At 41.5% G+C, this 26,035-nt stretch overlaps 1 protein-coding gene across 1 annotated transcript in view; it reads right to left on the bottom strand.

Annotated features, from left to right (window-relative positions):
• fstl4 (follistatin-like 4) overlaps positions 1-26,035 on the bottom strand; it is a 283,884-nt gene that overhangs the window by 78,577 nt on the left and 179,272 nt on the right. Inside the window, exons 5-6 of the mRNA XM_050040972.1 lie at positions 8,341-8,531; positions 1,647-1,767 (exon numbers count right to left, since the gene is read on the bottom strand). Of these exons, the coding sequence (XP_049896929.1) occupies positions 1,647-1,767; positions 8,341-8,531 (312 nt within the window). The remainder of the gene's footprint in view (positions 1-1,646; positions 1,768-8,340; positions 8,532-26,035) is intronic.

Here is a 26,035-nt window from a genome sequence, read left to right as displayed (position 1 = left end):
TGCTTGTCGCGGTTTATACATTAAATACAGCAAAGACAACAAAGCGACCAAAACAATCCAATCAGCCTGTCTTAACAGCACAAGTTCAGAGACTGTAGGAGCAACAATGAGGCTGGAGTCGTGTTTTTGGGAGACAACCAGATGGTTTTGATTCTTAGATCAAAGCTGCAGCTTGCCGAGTACATTTTCAACCCCTGTGTTTTGGGTTATAGGGTCTCCAAAACAGGACTTAAGCTTGGATATCCACTGTGTTCCACCTGAAATCAGACAACGGGCTCAACGGTAGAATATCAACCAGGGCAAAATACCTTCTCACATCATTAAGGCCTATTATTAGTATTTTATTTTCCAAGCTTATGACCATATTGTATATTTCCACCCTGCTAAACACACCTGTGATTCCTGGCTGCTCTGCTTTCCAGATCGCACACTGGGGAAGAGCACTGACTGCATCCCAGGAAAACACACACACACACACACACACACACACACACACACACACTTTCATGCAATCTTACACAATTCAACACCATCAACATTATCCAGAACACCAGATGCGCCACTCAAAAATAATCACTCCCACTTGGTGCTGCCTTTCTGCGGCCCAACAGTTAACCTTGAGCATCATCTGATCAATAGCTTGTTTTATTGGTCCCAACCCATTTCTTCAACTGCTTGTCAAACATAAAATGCACTGACAAACACAGCCTAGAACCCTACAGACAGGCCAGTAGGTAGACAAATACCATGCAGTGTCTGCTCACTGCCCATCTGGAAGTTGAGGGGAGTGTAACGGAATGATAGCAGGATGGTTCCCACTAAAACCAGTCATTAGGAGGCTAAATTAGTGGCGGGGCTTAATGGACCTGCACAAGCTGAAGGTAGAGCCTTAGAAATGGCCACCTGCCACAGCTTAGTGCTGGATTCATCAGCTTTATCAGATTTTATCACCGTTTTGGACGCAGATTCAAGTTTGCTTTACTGCAGTTTGATGTGAGGTGTGAAAGTAAAAAAGACCAGAAGAAAATTTAAAATTATGAGTTTGAGGACAGGAGTTGCAGCAGGTTACCATGGCGTCAAACAGTTTTGATGCTGATGATACAGTAAAATTAGTGGAATTGTGATTATTGGTCTTAATACGGTGGAACCTGCTTGTGCTCTCAGCTGCAGCTCAGCCTAAACCCCACAGGTTATTATATCTGTTCCAGATGCTGTAATCATGGCTGGGTCTGGGCACACTGGCTACTGTGCAATTATCAATTTATCTGTGGATGAAACACTTTCATTGTTGGCTGCTGTGGAGAGGCTGACTGGATGGGGGTCACCAGGTTCTGAATAGCTGTGTGTTTTTTGTTGTTGAAAGCAAGAATGATATATGTAGTGCCTGTTTTGTCAACGAAAGCAAACTACTTAGCAGAGGATGAAGATATGCAGATAAGGTTTAAGTATACACAATAGTGAAGAAATGTATTGTACATTGTTTTGCATTTAAAAGAAGGCAGAAATACCCTTTAAGTATGACAGGTAATTTTACAGGATACCTTGGTCCCAGGAACTAATACTTCTTGTTCTGACAGAGCAAGGAAGACGAAGAGAATAAGGGAGGACTGGTAAAGGGACAAAGCATGGACCGACCAAAGACTTACGGAAAGCTGTGTAGAACTCATGTAGGCTGAGGTGTCCATCGTTGTTGTAGTCATCATAACGCAGCAGGTCCTGCATGGTGCACTCCAGAAGGCTGTCCTCCAGGTGCTCCTTCATAGAGATCTATAACACACACACAAACACACATGCTGTGTTCAATTATGTAGCTGAACAAAAAAAGAAAACACAAAAATAACGTGGAGAACTTGTGGGAAAGCTGGTGACACAGGCAACTATCATACATAGCTTCACAATCTCACACCTTATCATAGCCTTTACTTTATTCCTCTCTTGCCTTCATCATTTTTATTCGAAGCCATCTGCTGTGAGATAGAACCACATTATGCACATTCGGTGGAAATGTAAATCTGACATTTTTAAAGGGGAGATACCACACACATTTAACATTTCAGTATTCCTCTAATAGGGTAGCCTGGGCATTTTTATGAACATGAACAGCTGTGCTCAACCTGTCTCTTAAAGTACTGAAGTAAAGAATCATAGAATCATCCTGCTATATTAAAACATTTACATACATTTGGTGTTTTACATAACTGAGTTATTGTATATTATCTAAATATGGATATGTAAACTGGACTTCTGCTGCTCTCTTTTGTAGAAAGATACAACATAATAGTGATTAAACCTACAATACAGTCTTCTCCTGAAAGCTTTCAATGTTCAGTGCTACAAGAAGTGATCATTTGTGTTTCCAGCAGAAGCAAAAGTGATTCGAAATAAATTACCGGCCCGAATACAGTTAGCATTATAAGCAGCGTTTAGAAAGAGGTTTTCATTCCGACAATAATTAGAATAAGATTTCCATCAGACGGAAAATGCCTCATGTACATAAACACCTGAATCACACAAACTGACTCATTTAGAGAGTAATTTCATTCTGTTCCAAAATGGTGGGTTAAATATGTAATCTGTCATGTAAGTGCTGTTTCTGACTGCCTTCCATTTCAGGGACTATCACTACTCTTACTGCGTACGCTTGTGCACACTGCACCTGAGTTAATTCAAAGATGTTCCCCTGGGAAAACGCACCAATCACTCCTCCATTGTTTGTCATTTACGAGCCCCCCTCTTCCACTTTAGTGGCGCGTCTTCCTCAGGGGAACCATCTTTGAATAGGTGATGTTAAGCAGTTTTAGGCAGATAAACAGAAAGCTCAGCTTCTGCTGATAACTCAAAGATACAGACTACAGTTAGTACAGGGAATCATAAAACAATAAATGTGTGCGTGGCCTTCACCACAAGAACGATAATCATAATCACAATAACCATCTAAAAACTCTTCATTTTTCATTTGTTTAAAAAGTGAAGGCCTTTTCAGTCTGGTAGACATACTGTAACAGTGGTGAAGAAGGTCCTTACTACATATTGATATGTAGGAGGTCTGGGTATCTTTAAAAAAATCACAATACCAGTACCAATACCAGCAACCTTAAGCCTCGTTTCCACTGAGCAGTACGGTACAGTTCGGTTCGGTACGTTTTTTTTCCCGTCTACTGAAAAGTTGTGGATGGTACCAATGAAACCGCTCCTTATCGTCCCCATTTTTGCTCACCCCTCTGTTGGGGGCCGGGTGATATGAACAGGATATATCCCAAGCATCACTCGGAGAAAAAGAAAAAAGCATTGCAGAGCATAGTTTCTGTGGGCTACACTGAACTCCTGAGCTTGCCTTAGAAGGACTTAATGCACAAACCCACTATTTTTAAATATACCATGAAGAGAGTCTCACTGCAGGCTGTTTTATTTTGTTCTGAAAATGTCTTCTTCTGTGGACAATAAATGAGGCACAGACGTCCATATGTGTCACCGGTAATGATGAAATACAGTGAGTGCTGGACGGAGCACTGAGTGACAACAGCCCCGCCCACATTTAAGAGTACTGCTCGCGGTGGAAACGCTAGGGTCTAAGTACCACGTCTGAAGGGTTTCTTTTGGTTCCAAAGGTACCATATCGAAAGTGTTGGGTGGAAACGGGGCTTTAGTGACGCAAAGTATTTGATACCTTTTTTTTTGTACTTTTTTTTGTAAAAACTACTGTGAATGGAAGCATTTAGCTGCATTAAATGCCACCAAATGTAACAGGGTTGTAATAGATCCATACTTTTCAATGTTTTGGTGACATCTCAGCACACTGAACTGCCAACTCTATCAAAGACACCATGCTCAACAGCAATCACGTGGTGCATATAGAGTGCCGAAGTCACGCCCATTCCGGTGAAGCTCAGCCCTTAGATTGGAAAAAATATGAATGGCAGTGAATGAGGAGAGAAATATTATCTTTTGGTCCCGTTTGAGTTGTGACATGAAATCCAAATATGTCGTTAATGAATTTAAAACATAAATTTTAAGGTCAAGAAAGTCATACTTTGTGGTAAAACTGTTGAGATATAAGCTTTTGAAAAAAAGTAATTAGAAAAACTACACAGGAGGCGGTCGCGTATGTGACGTCATAGCTTTCACTCGCTTCCTGCAGCTTGGAGTGACTGCGCGTATGTGACGTCATAGCTTTCACTCGCTTCCTGCAGCTTGGAGTGACTGCAGCCTGGCACAAAACACACAGACATCTTAAATCACAAATCGATTAATCATAAAACTGTGGAATTTCAGCGGGGAGGCCAAGCTGCAGGAAGCGAGCGAAAGCTATGACGTCACATACACGACCTCCTCCTGTGTACTCTTGCGTCTTTCTAATTAAAAAGCTTATATCTCAACAGTTTTACCACAAAGTATGACTTTCTTAACCTTAAAATATATGTTTTAAATTCATTAACAACATATTTAGATTTCATGTCGCAACTCAAACGGGACCAAAAGATAATATTGCTCTCCCCATTCACTGCCATTCATATTTTTTCCAATCTAAGGTCCCATGAGCTCTACCGGAAGGAGCGACTTCGGCACTATATAATCGAAGAGTGCTTGGGCTGACTGGCTGCAAGCAAAACCATACAAAGTTATTTTTTCCAAAACTGAGTGCAGAAAGGAACAAATACAGGTGTTGTTTGATACTACTTTGTACGGGGTCATTTTGGCTGATACCTTAGAGGTGTTGAGTACCAAAACCCAGCCCTAATATGTGGTAAACAGTTATCTATGCTAGCTAAACCTTTCAGTTTTCAACCACATTTAGTCTAGTTTTGAAGGCACACACACGCTCAGGCATTTTCAATTACTTTAACTAATTAGACCTCTAGTCATACTGAAGCTGAGTGGAGCTACGTAGGGAATTATATGGTGTCAATAAACTTAATTAATTAAAAATGTTTATGATGAGGATATAAATTGTTCCGTACTCAGAAGTATTGCAAAACTAACAGGACAAAGAGGGAGCTGTTTGCGAGGGAACATAAATCAAAAGTAAATATGAAGTATGGTTTAAAAATTAGTAATTTAATTAGAGTTAACAGAACTCTTAGCAACTTTGAAAAGAAAAACAGCTACTCATGATGACTAGAGTAAAATTAACAAATATGTAACTTTTTGTTAACTCCCTAAGACGTCAACTCCATCAGATCTCACCTCTGACATCCATTATGTATGCTATTCAAGAAAAAAATTAAATCACTGGGAGGCTGGCCCATTTCAAGGTTTACTAGTTAAGACTTTCAAGAGTAAAAATCAATCCCCCCAAAAGTAAGGTTTTGTCCCAGTTTACAAGAATGAGTGGAATATTTTCCACTAAGTTTTTTAACATAAAAGGTATTTCTAGGCCAATATGCTAAAACGACTATTACAGGGCTCTGTAAGTAAGTATGTTTAATTCCTTCGGCTATGATTTCAAAGCCTAAAAATATAGCCTCTGTGCTTGTTCATCTCCTCCAATTGATTCTGTATGGAGCTGCACTTGGAACATGGCAGATTAAGGGATGTGACAAACTTTTTCTCCTCTTGCTGCCCACAGCAGACTGCAGCCATGTGTTCACTGACAGACTAATCCGTCCTTGGGCATTTGAGTAAAATATTTCAAACCCAAAGTACAGAACTTTACCCTCTAAGACCATCTGTGATCATAGTTGGATCCCGAAATGAAGACAGTCTGAGTTGATGATTGCAATTCATCTTTGAATTCCTTTGGTCCTTAAAAGCATTATCTCTGGGAAACTGTATTTATGAATTCCTACAGGATAAGAGTTTCTTATCTACAGATTTTCTGGCAACATGTCAGCATTAGTAATTGCTAGCTTGATGATCAAAATCTTTTGTTGGATCTTTTAGTGCAGCTCTGCCAGAGAGGGATTTAATTATTTATTTCTGTCTGCTAAAACTAGGCCAAAAATCACTCAAAATTTTTAATTTTAAAAGGGGACAAAGCGCGTTGTCATTCACAACCGCAGAGAGATGAGAAAAGATTAATTACTGTGACATTTTTGAGACTACATTTAGTTTCACTTATCATTGCTCCATCTTATAATAATACAATAACAGCTTGTTTTTCTGTGGCATCATACAGCCACTCTCTTTCATCTCCCACATAACGAGAACAAGCTACAGCACATTTACAATGTTAGATATTAAGACTGTGAAGCATTTGACAATTTACTCATCTGGTTGCAGTCTGCAGTGACTCTAACACGGTTCATTGCATTCTGGCAGAAGTCACTGAGATCATAGGATTGGTTGGGAGGAGTCTAATTAACACCCATCTCTGATGCCCATTTCCTGATACCAGATGATGCCCACAATAATTTAATTTCCTCACCCTGCAAATGTCAATGCCAATCCTTTGTACAGTTCCCCCACTGTTTCCCATCACACCCTGGTGGGAAGATAACCTCAGTGAACATTGCTTATTGTTAAACAAGATGATTAAACGTTCCAGCCACATGTCACTCATTCTACTTTATAGCTTGACCACATGGTCTTTAACATTCAGTAATAACGCTGGTGGGAAGACACACAAAGAAGAAATAATCTGATTGATTGTCATCCAGTGTGAGCAGGGATGGGCTCACAGTTTAGTGTAGAGGATTTAAAGGGACAAGACAGAATTCTGTTTTCAAATTAGATAAAATGACATTGTTATCCCTTAACTGCAAGTGTCTTGGATCAGGTTGGGAATCTATGTTTTTGCTGATGTCTTTACGCTCTCACTAGGCTTGCCGCAATAATCGTGTTACCAGTGTTACAGGGTGTTACATGGTGTTAGGCAAACACCAATTATATTACTTCTCCACCACCTTCACTGTCTTTTCTCTTTTTTTTAGAAGAAAAAATCAATACCTGGCTGGACAACAGATGCTACAATTAAAAAATAGAAAGTGTCTGCTCTGTGCAGCGGCAGCCGCAGAGTCACAGCACAGAGCAGCAGGAGTCAGATTCCACTTACTATTTGATGAGAGTAAGGCAAGTTAACCAACAAGACAGTGGTGGAAGATTTGGCATAAAAGTTCAATCCATCCATCCATCCAGGGATAAGAGGCCGGATGGATGGATCCATCCATTTTCAACCTCTTATCCTAAGCGGGGTCACGTGAGTCAGCAACTCCAAGTCTGAGGCCATGATTTTCTGCCTGAAAACGGTGGATTGCCCCCTCTGGGTTGGGAGTGAGTTACTGCCCCAAGCGAGGGAGTTCAAATATCTCTGGGTCTTGTTCACGAGTGAAGGTAGAATGGAGCATAAGATAGATCTACGATTTGAGGCGGCATCTGCTGTGATGTGGGCGCTGCGCCTGACCATCGTGGTGAAGAGGGAGCTGAGTTGGAAGGCAAAGCTTTTGATTTACTACTCCATCTACGTCCCAACCCTCACCTATGGTCATGAGCTCTGGGTAGTGACCAAAATAATGAAGTCAGGGATACAGGCCGCCGAAATTAGTTTCCTCCGTGGGGTGGCTGGGCTTGGCCTTCGAGATAGGGTAAGGAACTCAGACAACCAGAGGGAGCTTGGAGTAGAGCTGCTGCTAGTTTGCGTCGAAAGGGGTCAGTTGAGGTGGTTTTGGGCATCTGATCAGGATGCCTCCTGGGTGCCTCCTGTTAGAGGTGTTCCAGGCACGTCCAACTACTAGGAGGCCCCAGAGCAGAGCCAAAGTGAAAACCAAAAGAAACTATTTGGCATTATTTTGGATTTAAACCCAGTGCTGATAGGGAACCTGATAATGTTAATGAGGGAAGAGGAGTAAGATAAGAAGTTGGAGGCATGCAGCCTGTTGCCTGTAGCTCTTTAAATAGCTCACTGTGGCTGCTCCTTGTGCTCCCTGCTATATTTTAAGGTGATCCCGTCACCAAATGCTGAAAATGATCATTGTCCTGCTATCGTTCATCAAAAATTGGTCTACGAAACAAAAGTGCTTATCTCACTGACAAACACTGCATTTTGTGTGACTACTTTCTAATAAAATTTTGAGCAAACATCTTTTCTTGTAAAATGTCAGGTGTAACTGGTAACACGAGTTTATTAACTGGTGGTTAAATTTCCTCACCGTGCCTTCCCTGACTCTCACATAATTAAACTAGGGTAATAAACGCTCTAAGGTTAAGCAAAACAATCCCACACACAAAGTTTTACAACAAATACCTCCCACAGTCTAACCACCATTCCAAAACCTTTACAGAAAGATGTATTCTAGGCATATCCTTCCTTTGTTCTAATGTCTCCTTTCTCAATCAGTCTTAACCACTCATCTGTCCATTCATACATCAATCCTATTAATCAGGCCATCTCAGCTTGATACCAACCTTTTCCAGCTCATCACTGACCAGCCGGCCGTCCTGGTCCACGTCCAGGTATTTGAACATGGTGTCCACCAGTGCTCTCTTCTCCTCCATGTCTCTCTGCTGGCTCTGCTCTCCAGTTTTAAGCACTTTAGGTTGCATATCCAGCAGCATGCTCTTCAGCCTGTTGTACTCTGACATGGTGCATGCGTTGCCTGCAAAAACAAACACAGAGATATGGAAGAAAATACATTTGATTAACCTCAATTATACAAGCTGAAGCCTTTGGATTGCTGTAAATTGGATTTAATGTGTTTGTGTATTTTGTAGAGGGAGGAGAGGAAAAGAGGGCAAGAAGGATAGATAATGTGTGTATTTGTGCCCACGTGTGTGTGTGTGTGTCCTTGAGTGTTTACTCATTTAAAAAAATGTTAGTTTTTTTTTGTTTGCATAATTTGTCTGACAGCTTTTCGGTGCAGGGGGTCCAATTAATTACAAGTAATCCTTGAATCCACATGAAAACAAAAGGTAAACATCCTCATTTAGACCCTCTCAAGCTTCTTGTCCTCCTTTGCTGTGGGATTAGAGCTCATGTTTCAAACCAGACTGGGTCGTCTAGCTCCTGATTTTCTGCGAGGCTTTGCCTGATGAGGATGTGAGGAGGAAATGAGAGACCACAAATTAATCACGGGCAGCACTCGGCATTTTTCCTCACACTTGTAATCAATAATTATGCAAAACGCGTCTGTGCCATGCTGTGAAGGACTTGCTGCTAATGGAGAGCAGGGTAGCGGATTTTCTTTTTCTTTCCTTTCGTGTTCCTCCATTGCTTTAGTATCACCTGAGCCTGATGACAGCATGAGAGATGCCGGAGGGTGGGAGGGAGCGAGGCCTACGTGCAAGTCAGAAGCATGGTGATGAGAGAACAAAATATGAAAAAACGTTCTCATATGAATAAATCATTAGGTGATGTCCCCGCATGATCACTGCAGAGCAGGAGACCCCCCTCTGAGAGTACACAGAAATGGATCTCATTGCCTAATCTCCTTCGACAACTCAACAGCTATCAAAGCTTGGGGATGCAAAATGAGGGGACAGCACGGACCTAAAAGAAAGACTCTAGAAGTTTAGTCCAAGCATCTCCTTTAGTTTCCAGACTCGTAACAGTGGGGAGTGCTGCCAAAGCACATCTACAGTTGTTAGCACAACTGTCATTGCAGTGAAGTCAACAAGGGTTTAACAATGCTACGACAGAAAGACAATGTCTCCTGCTGTGGTACTCTATGTTTAAGTGCATTTTAAAGATGCACATATGTTCATGCTTATGCATATGTACATGCTCATGGACAAACAATGGGTTTCCTGGTGTGCAGGACGTGTCCTCATCTCAAAGAAAAGCTCAGGGTGACCCATGATTAAGTCCTTAATGACCTCAAGGACTGCATGCTCTCCATTAATCTCAAGTGCCCAACCTGACACTGGGACAGCAAGCAGGGTTTCAGTAAGGACAAAATGTGACGGTTTTATTTATTACTCGTACTGCTTTTCATGCATAAAAATTGGCATTCTGACTGTAGTCTCAAAGAAAAAAATGAAAATGAGACAAAGAAAGGGATGGTGGTTTGTTCAAACAGCTTGAGACCTTCAGATGAGAGACACTTTAAAGGAAATGGCCACTTTAGAATGAAAATACAGGCAGTACTTACTGACCCTCATGCCGACAAGAAGTCCAGTGTAGTTTTTTAATCCACAAAACTCGTTGGGGGTATTGGAGGATAACAGCTACACTTGAAGTGCATGGAACCCACATTTTGAAAATGTAATAAAACTCTGCTAATGCATTTCAAAAACGTCAGAATGGCTCGTCCGTCGTAATCCAAGCACCCTAAAGCCACGGCATGCAAAATTGACTTGAAAAGACGTAATTTACTCCACTTTTATAGCATCATTTCTCACCGTGGTCAGTTAGCCTTTTTCTGCAGGCGTGCTGTGTTTACATGGCAACTCACGCGAGACTAGCTGAAGGCTAGTGGTGGTGCTAGTTCTCTCGCGAGTTGCCATGTAAACACAGCACTGCTGTTATTCCGGCTAGCTGTTATCCTCCGATACCCCGAACGAGTTTTGTGGATTAAAAAACTACACTGGACTTCTTGTCGGCATGAGGGTCATTAAGTACTGTATGCATTTTCATTCTAAAGTGGCCATTTCCTTTAAGACAAATCCCAACATAAAGCAACAAGAAGAGGTCAGAACAGCTTTACTTTGCCTTACTGTGGTTGGGATCATTCCCTAACCCTGACCAAATGCCTGAAGCTGTGTAAATGTCACCGAACCTTAACCTTGGAGTTGGAAGATAACAAACTCGTGTGGGTGGTTTTGGAAGGTAGTGACATTATGTCAACATGTCAACTCTCTCCCCGACTTCTTTGTTCCGCAACCTGACCTGACCTCCCAACACAAGATCTATGACCCGATCCAGAACTGCAAATCCAATAATAACTATGTGCTGTTCCAATAATTGGATTAGGCAGGACTTTTAAGGTGACATTTCATATATCCATACATCCATCAGTCCATTTTCAACCGCTTATCTAAAGCCGTGTCCCAGGGGCAGCAGGCCGAGCAAAGTGTTCCAGACGTCCCTCTCCCCACCTCCTCCTGGGGGACCCCGAGGTGTTCCCAGGCCAGACAAGATATGTAATCCCTCCAGTGTGTTCTGGGTCTGTCTCTGGGCCTCTTACCAGAGGGACGTGCCTGGAACACCACCAACAGGAGGCACCCAGGAGGCATCCTGATCAGATGGCCAAACCACCTCAACTTACCCCTTTCAACGCAAAGGAGCAGCGGCTCTACTGCGAGCTCCCTCTGGATGTCTTTGCTCCTTACCCTATACTCAATATTCTCTTGCCAATTCTCATAATATTGCGCAGCACATCTCCAGTTAACATGCCTGTTGGTAATGCAACTGATTGAAGCAGCTCTCTTATTCCAGGTAGCAGAGAAGACAGAGGCAACACAAAGTCAGCAGTCGAAGGATAAAAACGTTAAAATATTAAATCTAGCCATTATTATTTTTAGTTTATTTTATTATATTTATTATCAAACACCCACAATCCATCCCGCATGTTCTTTGTTTAAGCCAGGACCAAACCTGGAAATAAAATGAAGACAAAACACCACCTATGAATCACCTTTTTTGCAGGTCATCCACCAAGTATCCGCGAATACCTGACCTGATGCAGGACTCTGCCTACTGTCTGTGACACTCTGTCCTTAATCTATTAAAGACGTAAATTGGAGTCAATTATGTAGTTTCTTTTTTAGTAAGTCTAAAAGATTTCCCAAAAATAGATGGGCATTGCAGTTTATAGGAAACATCACTCAAACAGTAGTAAACAAGTTTGTTGGGGACTAGTTTAAGCTGGCGATTAATACACATTTGCGGCCTAGTTTACAACAGTTGTCCACCCCTTCATAATGAATCAAAAGACAATTTCAAGGCCATTTGAAAAACATTTTTCGGGCCATTCCTGCTTTGATGAATTGCATACAGGGGCAAGTGACAGCATATATGAAATTATGAGACTGGAGCCCCTTTAGTTTAGGTAAGGAGGGACTCTAATTTGTAGTACTCGGATTTGGTAATCAAGTACATCTATCAAAGTGTTGGGATGTTCTGTTGGTGGTGGAGGTCAACACAGTAAACAGCAGGTTATGAGAGGAAGTCATTAATCCAATAAATCTGAGTTATCTCCTGTTTATTTCTGGGAGTCCTGAACGAAATTTGACACAAACTCACAGTCACACATGAATACACAAGCTAAGACAATACACAATGACACACAGGTCTCAACACTGTCTACCCTTCTAGTTATTACCATAGGAAGACTTCCACACCCACACAAGAGAGACAATGTGCACTCCTCTCTACAAGCAGGCAGTCAAGTCAAGGTCTTGGCTAAATCCCCTTTCAATGTTATTCCTGCGGGGGGAATGAGGCGTGAGATGGATCAGACATGAGGGATCATCACCTAGCTGTCATCCCTGTCCCTGCTCTGGAAGGACAGAAACAAATTAACACCCCCACACTGATTTACATCTTGTCATATATGGAGAGACCAATCCTCTCTTTGCTCAGTCTTACTCTGCCCCCACAAGTATCTCAATACTGAGGGAGAAATATCACGGACAGACTTCTTTAGGAGGAGCCATGTTCCACCAATGTTGCCGCACTGACAGAGGTTGATTAAGGTCATAAATTACTTTAATGCCCCAATGACATCCTTACCTCTCCACGTACACCTCCTATCTGCTGGCCGTGGTAGGAAAGTGAATGTTACACCTGGATGCTAGAGTGAATCACGCTCTCTTTCTTTGCTGGAGTGAATGTCCTTTGATTCAGTCTCTCTCATTGTGCTGAGCGCAGCAGCTGCAGCAGTGGCAGAGAAATATCTGTCTGTATTACAGTGCATCCACCCCTGACTCTAACACTGTTTTATTGTTCTAGAGGGACCAGGACTCTCTTTATTGCCCGTTTGAAATGTTAGCTGCTTAAGTGAGTGATCCGAAGCTGCTCGCACCATGGACGCCCAATGTCCCGGAGACGGAGCTCCTCTCTACCGCTCAGAGCATCTTCCGAGCTCACACTTTATAAATGTCAGGCAGGGGAAAACAAACAGAGGGAGGAAGAACCAGAGAAGAAAGTCCATGTCATGCTAAAGGGAATGAATTGTATTAGAGGACAAAAAGTCATGGATATTTAAAGGGGTAAAATATCTTAAAGGTATATTTTTTTTCCAAAATGTGGTTGTGATGTGTGGGAGTGTGTACCCAAGAATGTTGATGTGATTTTTTTTTTTCATAGAGCACTTTTTTGTTTCATTTCCTCCATATTTTTCTGTTAAACTTTTTTTTTCTTTTTCGAAATGGGAGGCCACAAACCAACGGATGACGCTACGGTGGCTACTTTCATTACATATGGTCTATGTTTAAAACATTGAAGTGTATGGAAAGTTTGTTGTTTATTTCCATGCATGAAAATCTGAACACAGAATGAAACATATTTGTTCACTGGAAATCATCTGAGTCTGACTTGACAAAAAGAAATGTCCTAATAGCAGAGAATGCCTCGGTGCAAGTGAGGCATCACAACTAATTTGTTGCTGGTCTGCTGTGAACTGCTGCTTGCCAGAACAATTTCTTCCAAATTCCAGCAGAGAAATTCAAGTGGTACAAAGCAGTCATACATCCACTGCAATTCAGATGTGTATGAATCACAAAAGCTGTACTTATTGGATGAGTTCTTGGCTCTGGCTAAAAGAAGGAGGGAGGGAAATCCAAGGCATCAATCCTTCAGATGATGAAACCTCCCTACAATGCCCTCCAGGAAGTAAAAGTGCTCTGTGTTAAATTTATGTCTACCTGACCTCCTCTGGCTGAAATGATGGGATTATTTACTGCCATGCCGTCTGTGTGCTGCTAATATGCGCTGGTGATGGACCTCCCTTCTAGATAATTATGAATATGATGGACACTCTTTGCTCCTGAGGGCAGCAAGGTCTACGAGAGCTGAGCCAATCTCGGATGGGTGACACAAGTCACAGGAGAGCCTCATATTGCATAATCGCTGTTGGCAGCTGTTTAAATCGGCTTACTGGGAGCTTCATACTCTAGCCAGCATTTCTCCTGTGACTGAAAACACTTACACCTTTAACTTTCTCCATTTCAATACTCATCATGCTGTATTTTCAATATGGGTAACTGGTTAGGAAATGTACTGTATGTTACAGTCTTTAGAATGACGAGTAGGAAAGACATGACACTAAAATACTGAAGGTTAATGAGGAATGAAATTGCATTACCCTCAAATATTAGCAAGAAATAGGTGAAGTCAGTTAATGTTGACACAATATGATGATTGATTTACTGCTCAAGTGATTTATAAAGCAAAAATGGCAAACATATGCCAGTTCAAACTGTGTAGATCTGCTGCTTTACTACATTTTTATATCAATGTTAATTGAATATCTTTGTATTTCAGAGTATTACTTGAGCAAAGTAAATAGTCTTTAACGTGGGTTCTTTGAACTTACGTGACATTGTGTAGACTAAATGAGTAAAGAAATCAATTTTAAAAAGTAAGTTCAGCTAAGTAAAGAAATTTTGCCTTGTTTGCAGATGTACTTGTTGTGATCAGTGGCAGTTAGTGTTAACCTTGTTAAGTGTATTTCCTGTGGCTGTTTTACAATAAACACAAACCCCTCACTATTTGAATGCTTTTAATATGTAATGCATGACTGTAAAGCCCCTTTACCACTGCAAAAAACCCACTAACACCCACTAACATCTGGCTCTTGTATTCAATAGGAAAGGTCAGAATCGGCATTTACTCTTGGGACAAATGACTCTACAGTAGTCACAGTATTTATCAGCTCCAACTCCAATCGGCTCTGATTGGCAATGATGGGTAATGCACAAATCTAATACAATGACCCCCTGCCCCAAAATACTGTCCTTCTTTGTCAAAGAAGCACTGAAATATTAGCTGGCACTAAGTTTGAAAAAGGAGACCCAACTGCACAACTGTGCATCTGTGATGTCAAACATGAAGCACCAGGAAAAACAAAATAAATGAATAAAAAATAAAAAGCATCATTGTCTACTGCTGAGTCCAACGAGGTCTCACTCCCAAGTCGACGAAGTCTAGTGCTTGGTCAGTGACTTCTGGCGACAAACACTGACAAAAAAAGCCGTCCATAATGCATGATAGGCGGCTGGTCACCGTTATAGTTTAACGGCGCTTAGTGGTGTCAGGTGGAAACACGGTGGGACAAGAATGAAAGTTAAGGTGGCGGAAGTCAGAGCAGAGTGGGCAGGAGGGGGGGTGGATGGGTCCAACAAACACCGACTTTCAACGACTTTCCAACAAACATCGCTCCCTGGAGAGCAGTGTTTGCCTCCCATAAGATTATAAAGCCAAACCCTGTTCGTTTTCCTAAACCTGGCCACGTCCATTTGTTTTTGACGGAAAAAAAAAAGCAATTACGGCATTATATTGGAGTCCTACCGATATAGTGCATTTATTTTAAAAGAGACTGTATGTAAAGGTTAAATTTCCTGTGAAAAGTAAGTGTACTTTGAAAGAAGACGACAATGCATGTAACAGGCAGAACTTGACACGGTGTCCCAGAACGTCAACAATCAACATACCCAGGGTACCTTTCACGTCGGGTCTAGACATGGAAACTCCATGACCAAACGTCGATATGGCACATGCTCAGAGTGAGAATGTATTGCAGAGTCATGTACACTGCTCTGGTCTACTGGCAATAGAAAAGGAGACTATCACCTATTTTTAGTGGGCTTCACGTGTTGAAATAAACCTGCATTAATAAGCTTATTTTTGTTGGAGAAGGGTGTAAGAGAGCTATCAATGAACAAAGAGGCTTCTACTAGTGAGACAAAATTGCGAACAGTAACACTGAAGTTAAACACTGAAGGCTTAGTTTCAGCCCAAAATTCAGATGCATATGTGTCAAAGAATGTAGAAGCATTTATTACAGTAAATTATGTTAGTATTTGACAGAAAAGACTCAGAGGACGCCCTGCAGATTAATCCAACTAGCATGCGAGATATTCTGTGGGAAGTGCAATAAAAAACCCCATAGACATATATTTCCATAAATATGAAACCATGGCACAAAACCAACCAGCCATTATTCAGAAACAGCTTGCACAGCATCCGTCTACAAAGAACAGCAGGGGGAGGCTGGGGAGGTGGAGGGAATTTGCAGCAACCTGGGTCAACAGCAGCAGCAGCATTAATGATCAGCAGAGTAAGAGTATGAGCTGTCAAGTTATTAAGACCTCACTGGCTGCTTGAATGCAGTTGGGGATTGGAGGGTTCAGCTGATAGGATCAGCTGTGAGCTGTCATGGCTGACCATGAGTGATATCTCATGGCTACATTGATGGGCTACACAACATTCTTGCTTTCTAAATTAATATCCCAAATGGGAGTGTTCTTGGGAACTTGTTATTGATAGTGTGAGCAATAATCCCACGTCAAAAGCGGTAAAAAGTGATGATTCATAGTTAAAAGTGACGCCCACATTTCAGCTAATACATAACTCCCACTGATTTAAAATGACGTCTCTAGATTTCCTGAGTACGGGCAAAGCTGTCTGCCAGTTTGCCTCACCATACATTCAGCAGAGTGGATCAGTGTGTGCTCAGGAAGCCTTATCAGAGTCTGTGCAGCTTGGCACTGACTAAATGAGAAACCCATTGCAACACCAAAGCTATTGGCAAAGCAGTGAAGGAGAAATAGTACAGTAGCATTCGCTCTCCGCCTGCCTGTCTGTCTGCAAGCCTATCGTCTAGAACTGCCGTCTCAAACTGCACATCAGCACTATACACGTCAGCCCTATATCTCTTCCTCCTCCTCCTCCTCCTCTCTCTCTCTCTGGATCCGACTCTCTTTCACTCTTACTTACACACTCTCACAGAGAATCCCGTCAGTCGGAGGAGAAGTATAACTTAGAGGGACACGCAGAGTTTAGTAGCTGCACAGGCTCCAGCGACGACTGTTGCCGTCTTTGGATGAAGTTTCCCTCTTGACATTGCTGCTGCTGTTATTTTAATAATTACTGTTGTGGAAAAGCCTGCTGTGCCCNGGTAGATGATGGCGTCCTCAACTCCAAGTCGGGGCTGATAGGCGAACTGGAGGGGGTACTGTTGTGGAAAAGCCTGCTGTGCCCCATTTCACAAACAATGACACTGTCTGCAGTGCCAGTAGTTTTCACACCATTCTTTTTTTCTTTTGAGTATTAATGATCAGGATGTAAGTGGTTGTTAATCATGCTGTAGACAATTTACTCGGCAGGTAAGGCTGTTTTTTTAATGTTGCTTGAAACTTAGGTTGTAAGACTGCTTTATGTTCATAATCAATTGTAATTAGTCACTTAATTATAAAGTGCACTGCATGGAGGCTGTATTGGGTTTGGTTGTGTGTTAAGTGAGGTGTTTACTCAGAAGAATTTCAGTGATTATTTCAATAGAGGTATTCGTGATGTAGACATTGTTATTCCTCATTATATTAAATATACTGGAGCTCATAAATAAGGCCTGTGTTGGCTGTTGCATATTATACACAGTGACAGTGGCCTCTAAAGAGAGGCAACAGAGGCTTGGACAGAAAGAGCTGAGAGAGCTGGTTTCAAAGCAGCAAGCAGCCAAGAGCTCAATTATTAGGACTGAAACATCAGCATCACACTTTATGACTTTATTTTCAGTAACAACTTCAGTCTGCTCGCATCAGATGGGTCTTTGAGCCTGGTCTCACGCCGAAGTCACTGAAATCTGGCGCTTGGGCAGTGACTTGCGGCGTCAGAATCCAACGAATAAAGGTGTCCTTTAACGTTGGCATGATACGCGGCCGGTTGCCATTTTAGTTTAACGCGCCGGCGTCTTATATGTACCTTTAACATCTTATGTGGAAATGGAAAGTCCATGACCAAATGTCAATATGTGATGAGGTCAGAGTGAGAATATGTTGGTTCTTTGCTTCTATTAGAGTTGAGGATCAAAATTGACTGCTACATATAGACATGTTTTTACAATTTACAAGTGGTACAATCTTATTTTATTGTAGAGCTGCACGTAGCATATTGATTCCTTGCCCCATGCTCTCTCTGTTTATCAGCTCACAAATGACACAAGCAATGGGACAAGCTAAATGAGATAAGCTAGCTGACTAACTAGCTAGTGCACCCTGCGGTCCCTCCGCCTCATTCCCCACTGCTGGAGGAGATTGGACGGAAGCTCCAGACAAAGCGGACAGGAGCTCCAGAGACAGAGCACTGAGGTTTACAGAATTTGTGTGTGTGTATGTGTTGACTGAAGTGGTACTGATCTCTCAAAATCATTATAAAAAATCTGGGTGAGGCAACTGAAAATTGTGCTACATGAACTTGTAGGAGTCTGACATATCGAACAGATGTGTGCAATGCCATATCGTGAAAAAGATTCTGGTGATGTGTGGGAGGACGTCGCTTAAAAGTCAGACATGACATGAAAAAGTTTTAAACAAACCCCCCAAGTCAGACGGATTGATTTGGACGAGAAAAACTAATACCTACTCAAACTGTCGATGTGAAAGCGCACTATTCAAGCACTGACTTCCTGATCAACTCTGACCTACTGTACTTACAGTAGCTGCGCACACACTTGTGCGAGTGAGTACATCATCATCTTGACCAATAGAACTGATGGCCAAAGCTACACAAAATAGACCCAAGTTGTAATAATGCATCTGCACATGCATCTTTGGGTATTTTTTGTGTTTTGCTGGCATTAGTCGAGCTGATAATAAACAATGTAAACACTCCAAACATGAAAAAATGTAATTAAGAATAAACCCAAAACAGAAAACTAAACAGATTATTTCTTATTTCACTGGGCTTTTAAGCAGAACTGGAGAAGAAGGAATATTCAGTCCCAGCCAACTGCCCCCATTAGCTTCATTCTCCCTGGACATTTTGCAAGCTATTTCCTGCAGAAAAGTACAATACCATAACCGCAGCCAATGCAATTTATTATTTCCTGCTTTACATTTTTCATGCTCAATAACATAATATGTGGTTTCTCACAAATTGCAGTCCAGTCCAACAGCAAATTGCCTCCTACTTGCATGTGGTTTGGGCAGTAATAGCGGCATAGTGCTGCCTAATGGAGACTCAAGAGTCATGAACTACATGATGCCCTGTAGGACCCATAAAGCAAATAATAACAGAGAATGTCCAGTGGAGGGTCAAGAACAATAACACAAAGAATAATCAGAGCCTCAATGCCACAAACAGAATATAAATACAGTTGCACTTGCACCCTCAGCCCTGGTGAAGCGGATTTAGCAAAAGAAAATAATTACCAAGCCCGCACTCCCGCTAATAGATTGAGACTGGGAACAAGCTCAGGCGTTGATTACATTTTTAGCATCCATCCTCCTCTCTCCCCTACACCTGCAGTGTAAGTTACAGTAATCTCAAGGCCATTCACAGCCCTTGCTGAGGCCTGCAAGCTGCTGCCTGATGATCCCAAGAGTATACAGCTTTTAAATTGCCTGGGTGTGGGGACTGGAGAAGACGGCCGCCTCTGGCTATATGTGGCCTAACTGAACCCCACTGACGACAGAGAACCCTGGACTAACATCCAACATTACCCTGCCCAAATACTGCATTGACCTTGCTGGGAAAGTTTCAGAGGCACAGAAAGAATGGCCGATTTTAAGTAACTCAAAGTGGAAGGTAGACTAAAACAGGTTTACTCTTAACTCTTTCTGTATGTCTCCATAAGCAGCTTGTGCATCTCCATTAGCCGCTTTAGGGGGGAGAGTGTAAATATTGCCTTTCTGTCCATATCCTCCACACATAAAAAGTTTCAGGTCAGTTTCACCTTTGACAACACCCAGCATCACTGATGGGTGTGGTGGGTGTGGTCAGAAACAAGTAACCACACCCAGCAGTGACTTCACAGGGTCCGGTAGTACACCTGTACATCACTGGAGACGGGGTTTAAGTTACTCTCCAAGACTGATTTATCACTGCCTTGTTAGTTAACCATTGAGGCTTCTGTAATGTATTACTTATGTGTTTTTAGAGATTTGGAAGGCCACGTCCAAAATGATACACTGGCCATTTCTGATGTGTAACCGCTAATTAGCAGAGAACATCATCTGTCTGTGTATATATACATGAATTACATATATAGTTACAAAAACAGGCTCAAACTCAACTCAACCCAAAAACCCACTGACTTCAAGACAAAGGTACTGGAAGTACAAAAATGCTGACTCATCTCTAGTAGAGTGGTTGAGTATTAGTGCTTCAATTGGTACAGCAATCTCAGAACCAACTGATGATCGTCTAATGATGAAAATGGGGGCAACAGCCAACATTTTGGGAGATCTGGTGTAACGGCAATATCCTTGCCAAGATTTACTCTTCTTTATGCTGTTCACAGTTCGATTAGCAACCTGAGACAAGTCCAGACAACATTTCGGCTAATTTATGTACAGAAATTAGAAAAAGGCTAAGAAAAAATCGAAGTCATCATCACATCATAGCTAATCGGTTCACTGATTGCATTTTGGCCGATGAATTCCACCTCTTTTGCTCTCTGCATGGACTGTTTACCTGCAGGCAACTCAATCGTTATTGGTCAATACCACTCGGACTTCAAATGGAAACTAGAATGCTTTCGATACCAAAGTCTTGCACAGGTGCCTGTATACATATGCAGATATCTGTTTATGAGATTAGTACTTTAGTGATGAAAATTCCCTGACAAATTTGCAATTAATCACTTAACTGAAACCAACTGACATGCTGTGAACTTTTAGGGCACCCGTGGGCAGTTATCAGCTTATCCCCAGTTGGTAATCCAGCCTCGGATACATACATATATACATGAATAGTATGCTAATCAACAAGGATGGAGGCTGAGGATTCTGGGTATGGGTTTGTTCTTTATAGTCATCTCTAATCTTTATATCATCCTTACGACCCCTTTATGAAGCACTTGCAAATGAGACTAATTTAACACAAGTAATTGCTCCATGTCTCTGCCACAAGCAGATGACACAGCAAGCTAGTCACATTTTCAAAGCTATTAACCATGGCATGGACACTGATATAACCAGACCTCATTACAAAACATAGCCATCAAAACAAAAGATCTCAAAACATTTCCAAGCCAATTCACCCGATGACAAATTTTGTATGGCAGGTAAGAGATAACCATGAATTGTATTAAGCACAGGAATCTGAGGATAACTGTGAACCAAAAAGTTGCAAGTGTAAAGTACAAACTCTTCAAATGACAATCACCATGGGTAAAATAATGATGACGCACGCTGTCCTGGCAGTTACACTGAGAATGATAGTGGTTGGCAGGTGCGAGTAATGCTTTTTTCCAGATAGGTATGTGCAGATCAATGATGCAGAGTACTTGAAAAACAACAAAAAAGAAAAGAACAAGAGGAAGACGGGGATGTTCGCTGAGAACGCGGCTTTTATTCTTTCTCGTCTGTCAAAGAGAAAAAGGTTCATCCCTTTTATCTTAGAGTTTTATCTTTCATCAAAATTCTGTCTGTGAATGTATGCCTTAAGAAGACTCTTCATCTTTCATTCTTTATATTTTTTTTTTCCATAGGTCACAACTTTGCTTCAGTGGCAAAGGCTTAAGTATTTTGCGTGGGAGTCTCTTTTGACAGGAGATCCTTTTTGTTTTAGTCTTCCCATAAATGTAGCAGCTTCAACATCTAACCACACATCAACCGATGCTGAAAGTGCAACGAATACTCAACACTGTGACACTGAAGTGTTTTTTGTCTAGTTTACCAGACTTTCTTTTAGATATGTCTTTGTCAAAGTGAGGAAAGCTGTAGATGGAAGGGAGGTTACAGGAGATTTTCCTGAGAATGGCTGGTGGTGCCCTTGGCCACAGCCCAATTCTTTATTCCTCCCTTCATTCATTCATTTAGGTGAATAACCCATTCCAGTTTTGGGTTAACCCCAAAATTTCTTTTGTTGCCAGAGGCTGGAGGCAGTCACACCATGACACGCAAAACATCAGAAGGAGAGATAAACAAGAGTGTATGTATGTATGTACGTACGCTGCAGTGCTTGGGAACTGAAAAATACTAAGAAATATTTCAAGCAGAAAATTTGCTGCATACAGGAAGTGTGTGACTTTTCTTTAATTTTAACCAATTTTCCATTGTATCACTGCATAAAAAGGGGAAATTAATTTGGTCTCTGATGTTTTCCCAAGAGGCGAGATGAATTGGAATAGCAATGGTGTTTTCATTACCATTAGACGAAGCAAACACAGGGAGCTAATTTCAACTTTGATGACAGCCCTCAATTATAATGAGTATGTTTCCCCCTGAGCTAATGAGAGACAATGCAATCAGCTGATAATGTGGTCATTTATTTCCCTCCCAATAATTACAGTAGAGTCATTCCGCTTGTTGGTACATAAAGGTTAAGATATTTTGTCACCTCATTTCATTCTTTAAGTTCATTACTGGGTCACCAGGGACACCTGATTGCACCTTCAGCTGAGAAGAAAATGTTGTAGATTAAAGATTGTTCAGCATTTCTGTAGAAGTTTTGCAGAACAATGGTACTTATGAATATATTGGTGTGTTGCAGTGTTTTGTTTGGTATGCTGACACACTGTACATGTCAAATGTTAATTTTCATAAAAAAAATAAACAAACATGCAAAAGAAATGGTCCTTAGAAACACATTCACATACAACCAATTTACATTAGCAACTGCTTTTTATAGCAAATGTAATTATGTTTTCATTAATAAAACTGAACAAGCAAACATTTAGACTACATTAAACAGTGTATCTGCAAAAGGTTCACAGTTGATGCATATATTTTATCTACCATCTCTGCTCTTGTCAACTAAAGCACCTGGGGGTGGCTATGTGGCTCAAGAATTAGAGCAATGGTATACCAATTGAAAGGTCATTGGTTTGATCCCATGTTGAAGTGTCCTTGGCAAGATACTGGACCGAACATTGTTTCCGATGGCTGTGCCATTGGTGTGTTAAGTGGTTGCCATTCTCGGAACCCATCAGCTGTATTCGGCGTCTGGCTTCCGGCAGACGGCGATACAGCCTCTGGGGGCAGACCCCCGATTTTTTGGCATTCCGGTTTGATTTGGGCGGAGGAGGCGAATTTCCGTTTCCGACGTCCGTTTATATATAAGTAAATATGCTGAACCATTGCGATGGATTCAGAGTTTGCAGTGACGCCAATTATATTCTGCCTCGTTAGTTCACCGCATGGACCGTTCAACCTGGCAACAACTGCAGCCGGCTCAAACGTGGTTGGTCAATATCATGCGGACTACAGACAGCCTACAACCGGAAACCAGGGCTCTTCCGCTCTTCTTCCGGAGGCAAGATCTCCGGGGTTTGCCTATAGAGACTGTATATAGAGACTAAGTGGTTGTGAACGTCTAACTAGTGAGCAGATGGCAACTTGTATGGTAGCCCGGCCACCAGTTTATGAATGAGTGAATGGTGGCTGTGGTGTAAAGTGCTTTGAGTGGTGGACTAGAAAAGGGCTATATACTGGAAATACAGTCCATTTAGTCAGTCCACTTGGTTAAGTGTATGGAGAGATGGTGGTCTTTCAATACCTTTTTGAATATTTAACCAAAACTACGATTTTTTCTTAAACTTAACCAGTGTGTTAGCCGAACCCTAACAACACGTGGGATGCAGTGTATATGACCCAAAGTCCTGTTGAAGGCCACTGTTTTTGTGCCCAATCTAACCTCAATTGCCTCCCTATGACTTCTGTGGAGTATAAAGGTGTCATACTTCCTGGGTTGTAAAAATGTTACCAATGAATGTAATCCTAGCAACATTTATATTACCTTTAAAAAGATATCTGGCAAAGTAAATGTGTGGCATATAAACATATATTTGCAATATTGCTATTGGGAAAATGTTACAAGTTCTTAAACTTCCCTTGCTGTAGTGGAAAATTTAGTAATCTAATGTGTGGAAGAAATATTGAACTAATGGAAACCCCTGGTGTGATAATCGGATCACTTCCTATACAAGGCACTAATCTGTCCTTAGTGCAAGTGGAGCTGTAGCTACTTTTTTCTACAGTGTTCCATAGTCTTTTTACAATTGCCACTTGACAGTTAAAACATTTCCGTTTAGTAATACTACCCACTATTGTTGAGGTGAGTGTTGAAATTCTTAGATTATTAAAATCACAAATCAAATTCCTTTCTGCTTAATGACTTCCTGTGTTCACCATATTCTGTTTCATGTCCCATTTTTTAGGGAAGAGAAATGGATAAATCAAACAGAACAAGAAGTCAGAGTGCATTTGATTGCACTGCATGCCAAATGGTTTGCCCCAAGGTACATTGGCAGCCGTGGACTGATATTGACTCATTAGAGGTTTACAACTGGAGTCCTTCTCTCTGCCAGCAGGTAGAAATAGTTGTAGAGCAGGCCATTAACCAGAAAACAGAACTAATGAAGGGGGAAATTAACAAAACACAAACAAATAACACGTGTTTTTCTGAATTCCCTGCCTGGCTCCTGTTGATATGGCTTTCCTGTTTGCACGTTGCGTCCTCAGTTCATTATGTGAAGCTATCTGGGTCACACACATCTGCCATCATTTGAGAAAGTCATCAAACCAAAAGACAAAATAATACAAGAAACCCATTTAGTCAAAGTTGTAGTTTACCATTAAAAATGAGGTGACCTGGATGGACAATGAGTTATTCCGACCTCTCTGCCTCCAGACTTTTTATAGAAATGACCATAGTACAAACGTAAAACAGGTAAATTTATCATTAGGGCTGAGCAGTTACAAAACATGTACCCCATTTAAACTCTGTGTCCCTTCAGAGAATTGCCTCTAAAAAAAGATTGGTGGCTTTTAGTCTGGTTGTGATATTTCTGTCAACCCTTTCCTAACTGTACTCTTTATGAATTCATACAGTATCCCTATCAGGGATGAAGGGCTTTCAGACATAACAATTTCATAACAGTGGGAGCCGGTCCTTCAGTCAGCAGCTTGTCAGCAGGAATGACATGTTTCAAAGCCTTGGATCTACAGCTATTTAAATACCCATTGGCTTCCTGCCCCCTCAGGATCCTGGGCCAAGTCTCCGTATCCCTCCCCTCATACCAAAGACTGTCACTCACCACACAGAAATCTAAGACGAGCTGTCTCTGAACTCTGATGTGTTGATTTATTTCATGGCATAGCATGCTATGAAATTCTCAAATATATATCTACTCCATTCCAGTAATGTAGTGGTTATTTTTTGTTACACTTCACAGAGTACATGATAAGATATTAGAGAAGGTTAAGCTTTGTTCATAATACAGGCCTTCATGTTCACTGCTACTGCGACTTACAGCTAATATCAGACTGAAATTTAAAAATGTAATCTATATGCAGGGTTTTTCCTTTTCACACTGATTAGGGAAAGACTGATCTGTTTAAGCAACAATGACAGTCCTAAAGCATCTACAGGAGGAAATACGTAGGCACAGTGATAAGTGAGTGACACACTCTTAATGACTACTGTGCAACACCTCAAGCTTCTCTGTGTGAATGACTGCATGAATATATTAAAGGGATAGTGCACCCAAAAATGAAAATTCGGCCATTATCTACTCACCCATATGCCGACGGAGGCTCAGGTGAAGAGTTTAGAGTCCTCACATCACTTGCAGAGATCCAAAGGGAGAGGGAGTAGCAGCACAACTCCACCTAATGGAGGCTTTCGGCGCCCCAGATTCAAATGTCCAAAAACACATAACTGAACCCACAAAATATCTCCATACTGCTCGTCCGTAGTGATCCAAGTGTCCTGAAGCCCCGACATAAAAAGTTGTTTGGAAAAACGTCATTTGAACTCTGTTTTTAGCCTCATTGTTGCCTGTAGCTCTAACTGCCTCTCTGTAACACCGCGCTCACGTGCACAGAGAAGCAGTTAGAGCTACACTACGGACGAGCAGTATGGAGATATTTTGTGGTTTCAATTATGTGTTTTTGGACGATTGAATCTGAGGCGCCGTCAGCCTCCATTAGGTGGAGTTGTGTTGCTTCCCCCTCTCCCCTTGGATCTCCGGAAGTGTTGTGAGGACTTTAAAACATC

This window comes from Epinephelus moara, chromosome 3, assembly GCF_006386435.1.
Source record: "Epinephelus moara isolate mb chromosome 3, YSFRI_EMoa_1.0, whole genome shotgun sequence".
Lineage (NCBI taxonomy): Eukaryota > Metazoa > Chordata > Actinopteri > Perciformes > Serranidae > Epinephelus > Epinephelus moara.
Note: the sequence above shows the minus strand (reverse complement) of the source record. Positions and strands in the feature narration are given on the sequence as shown.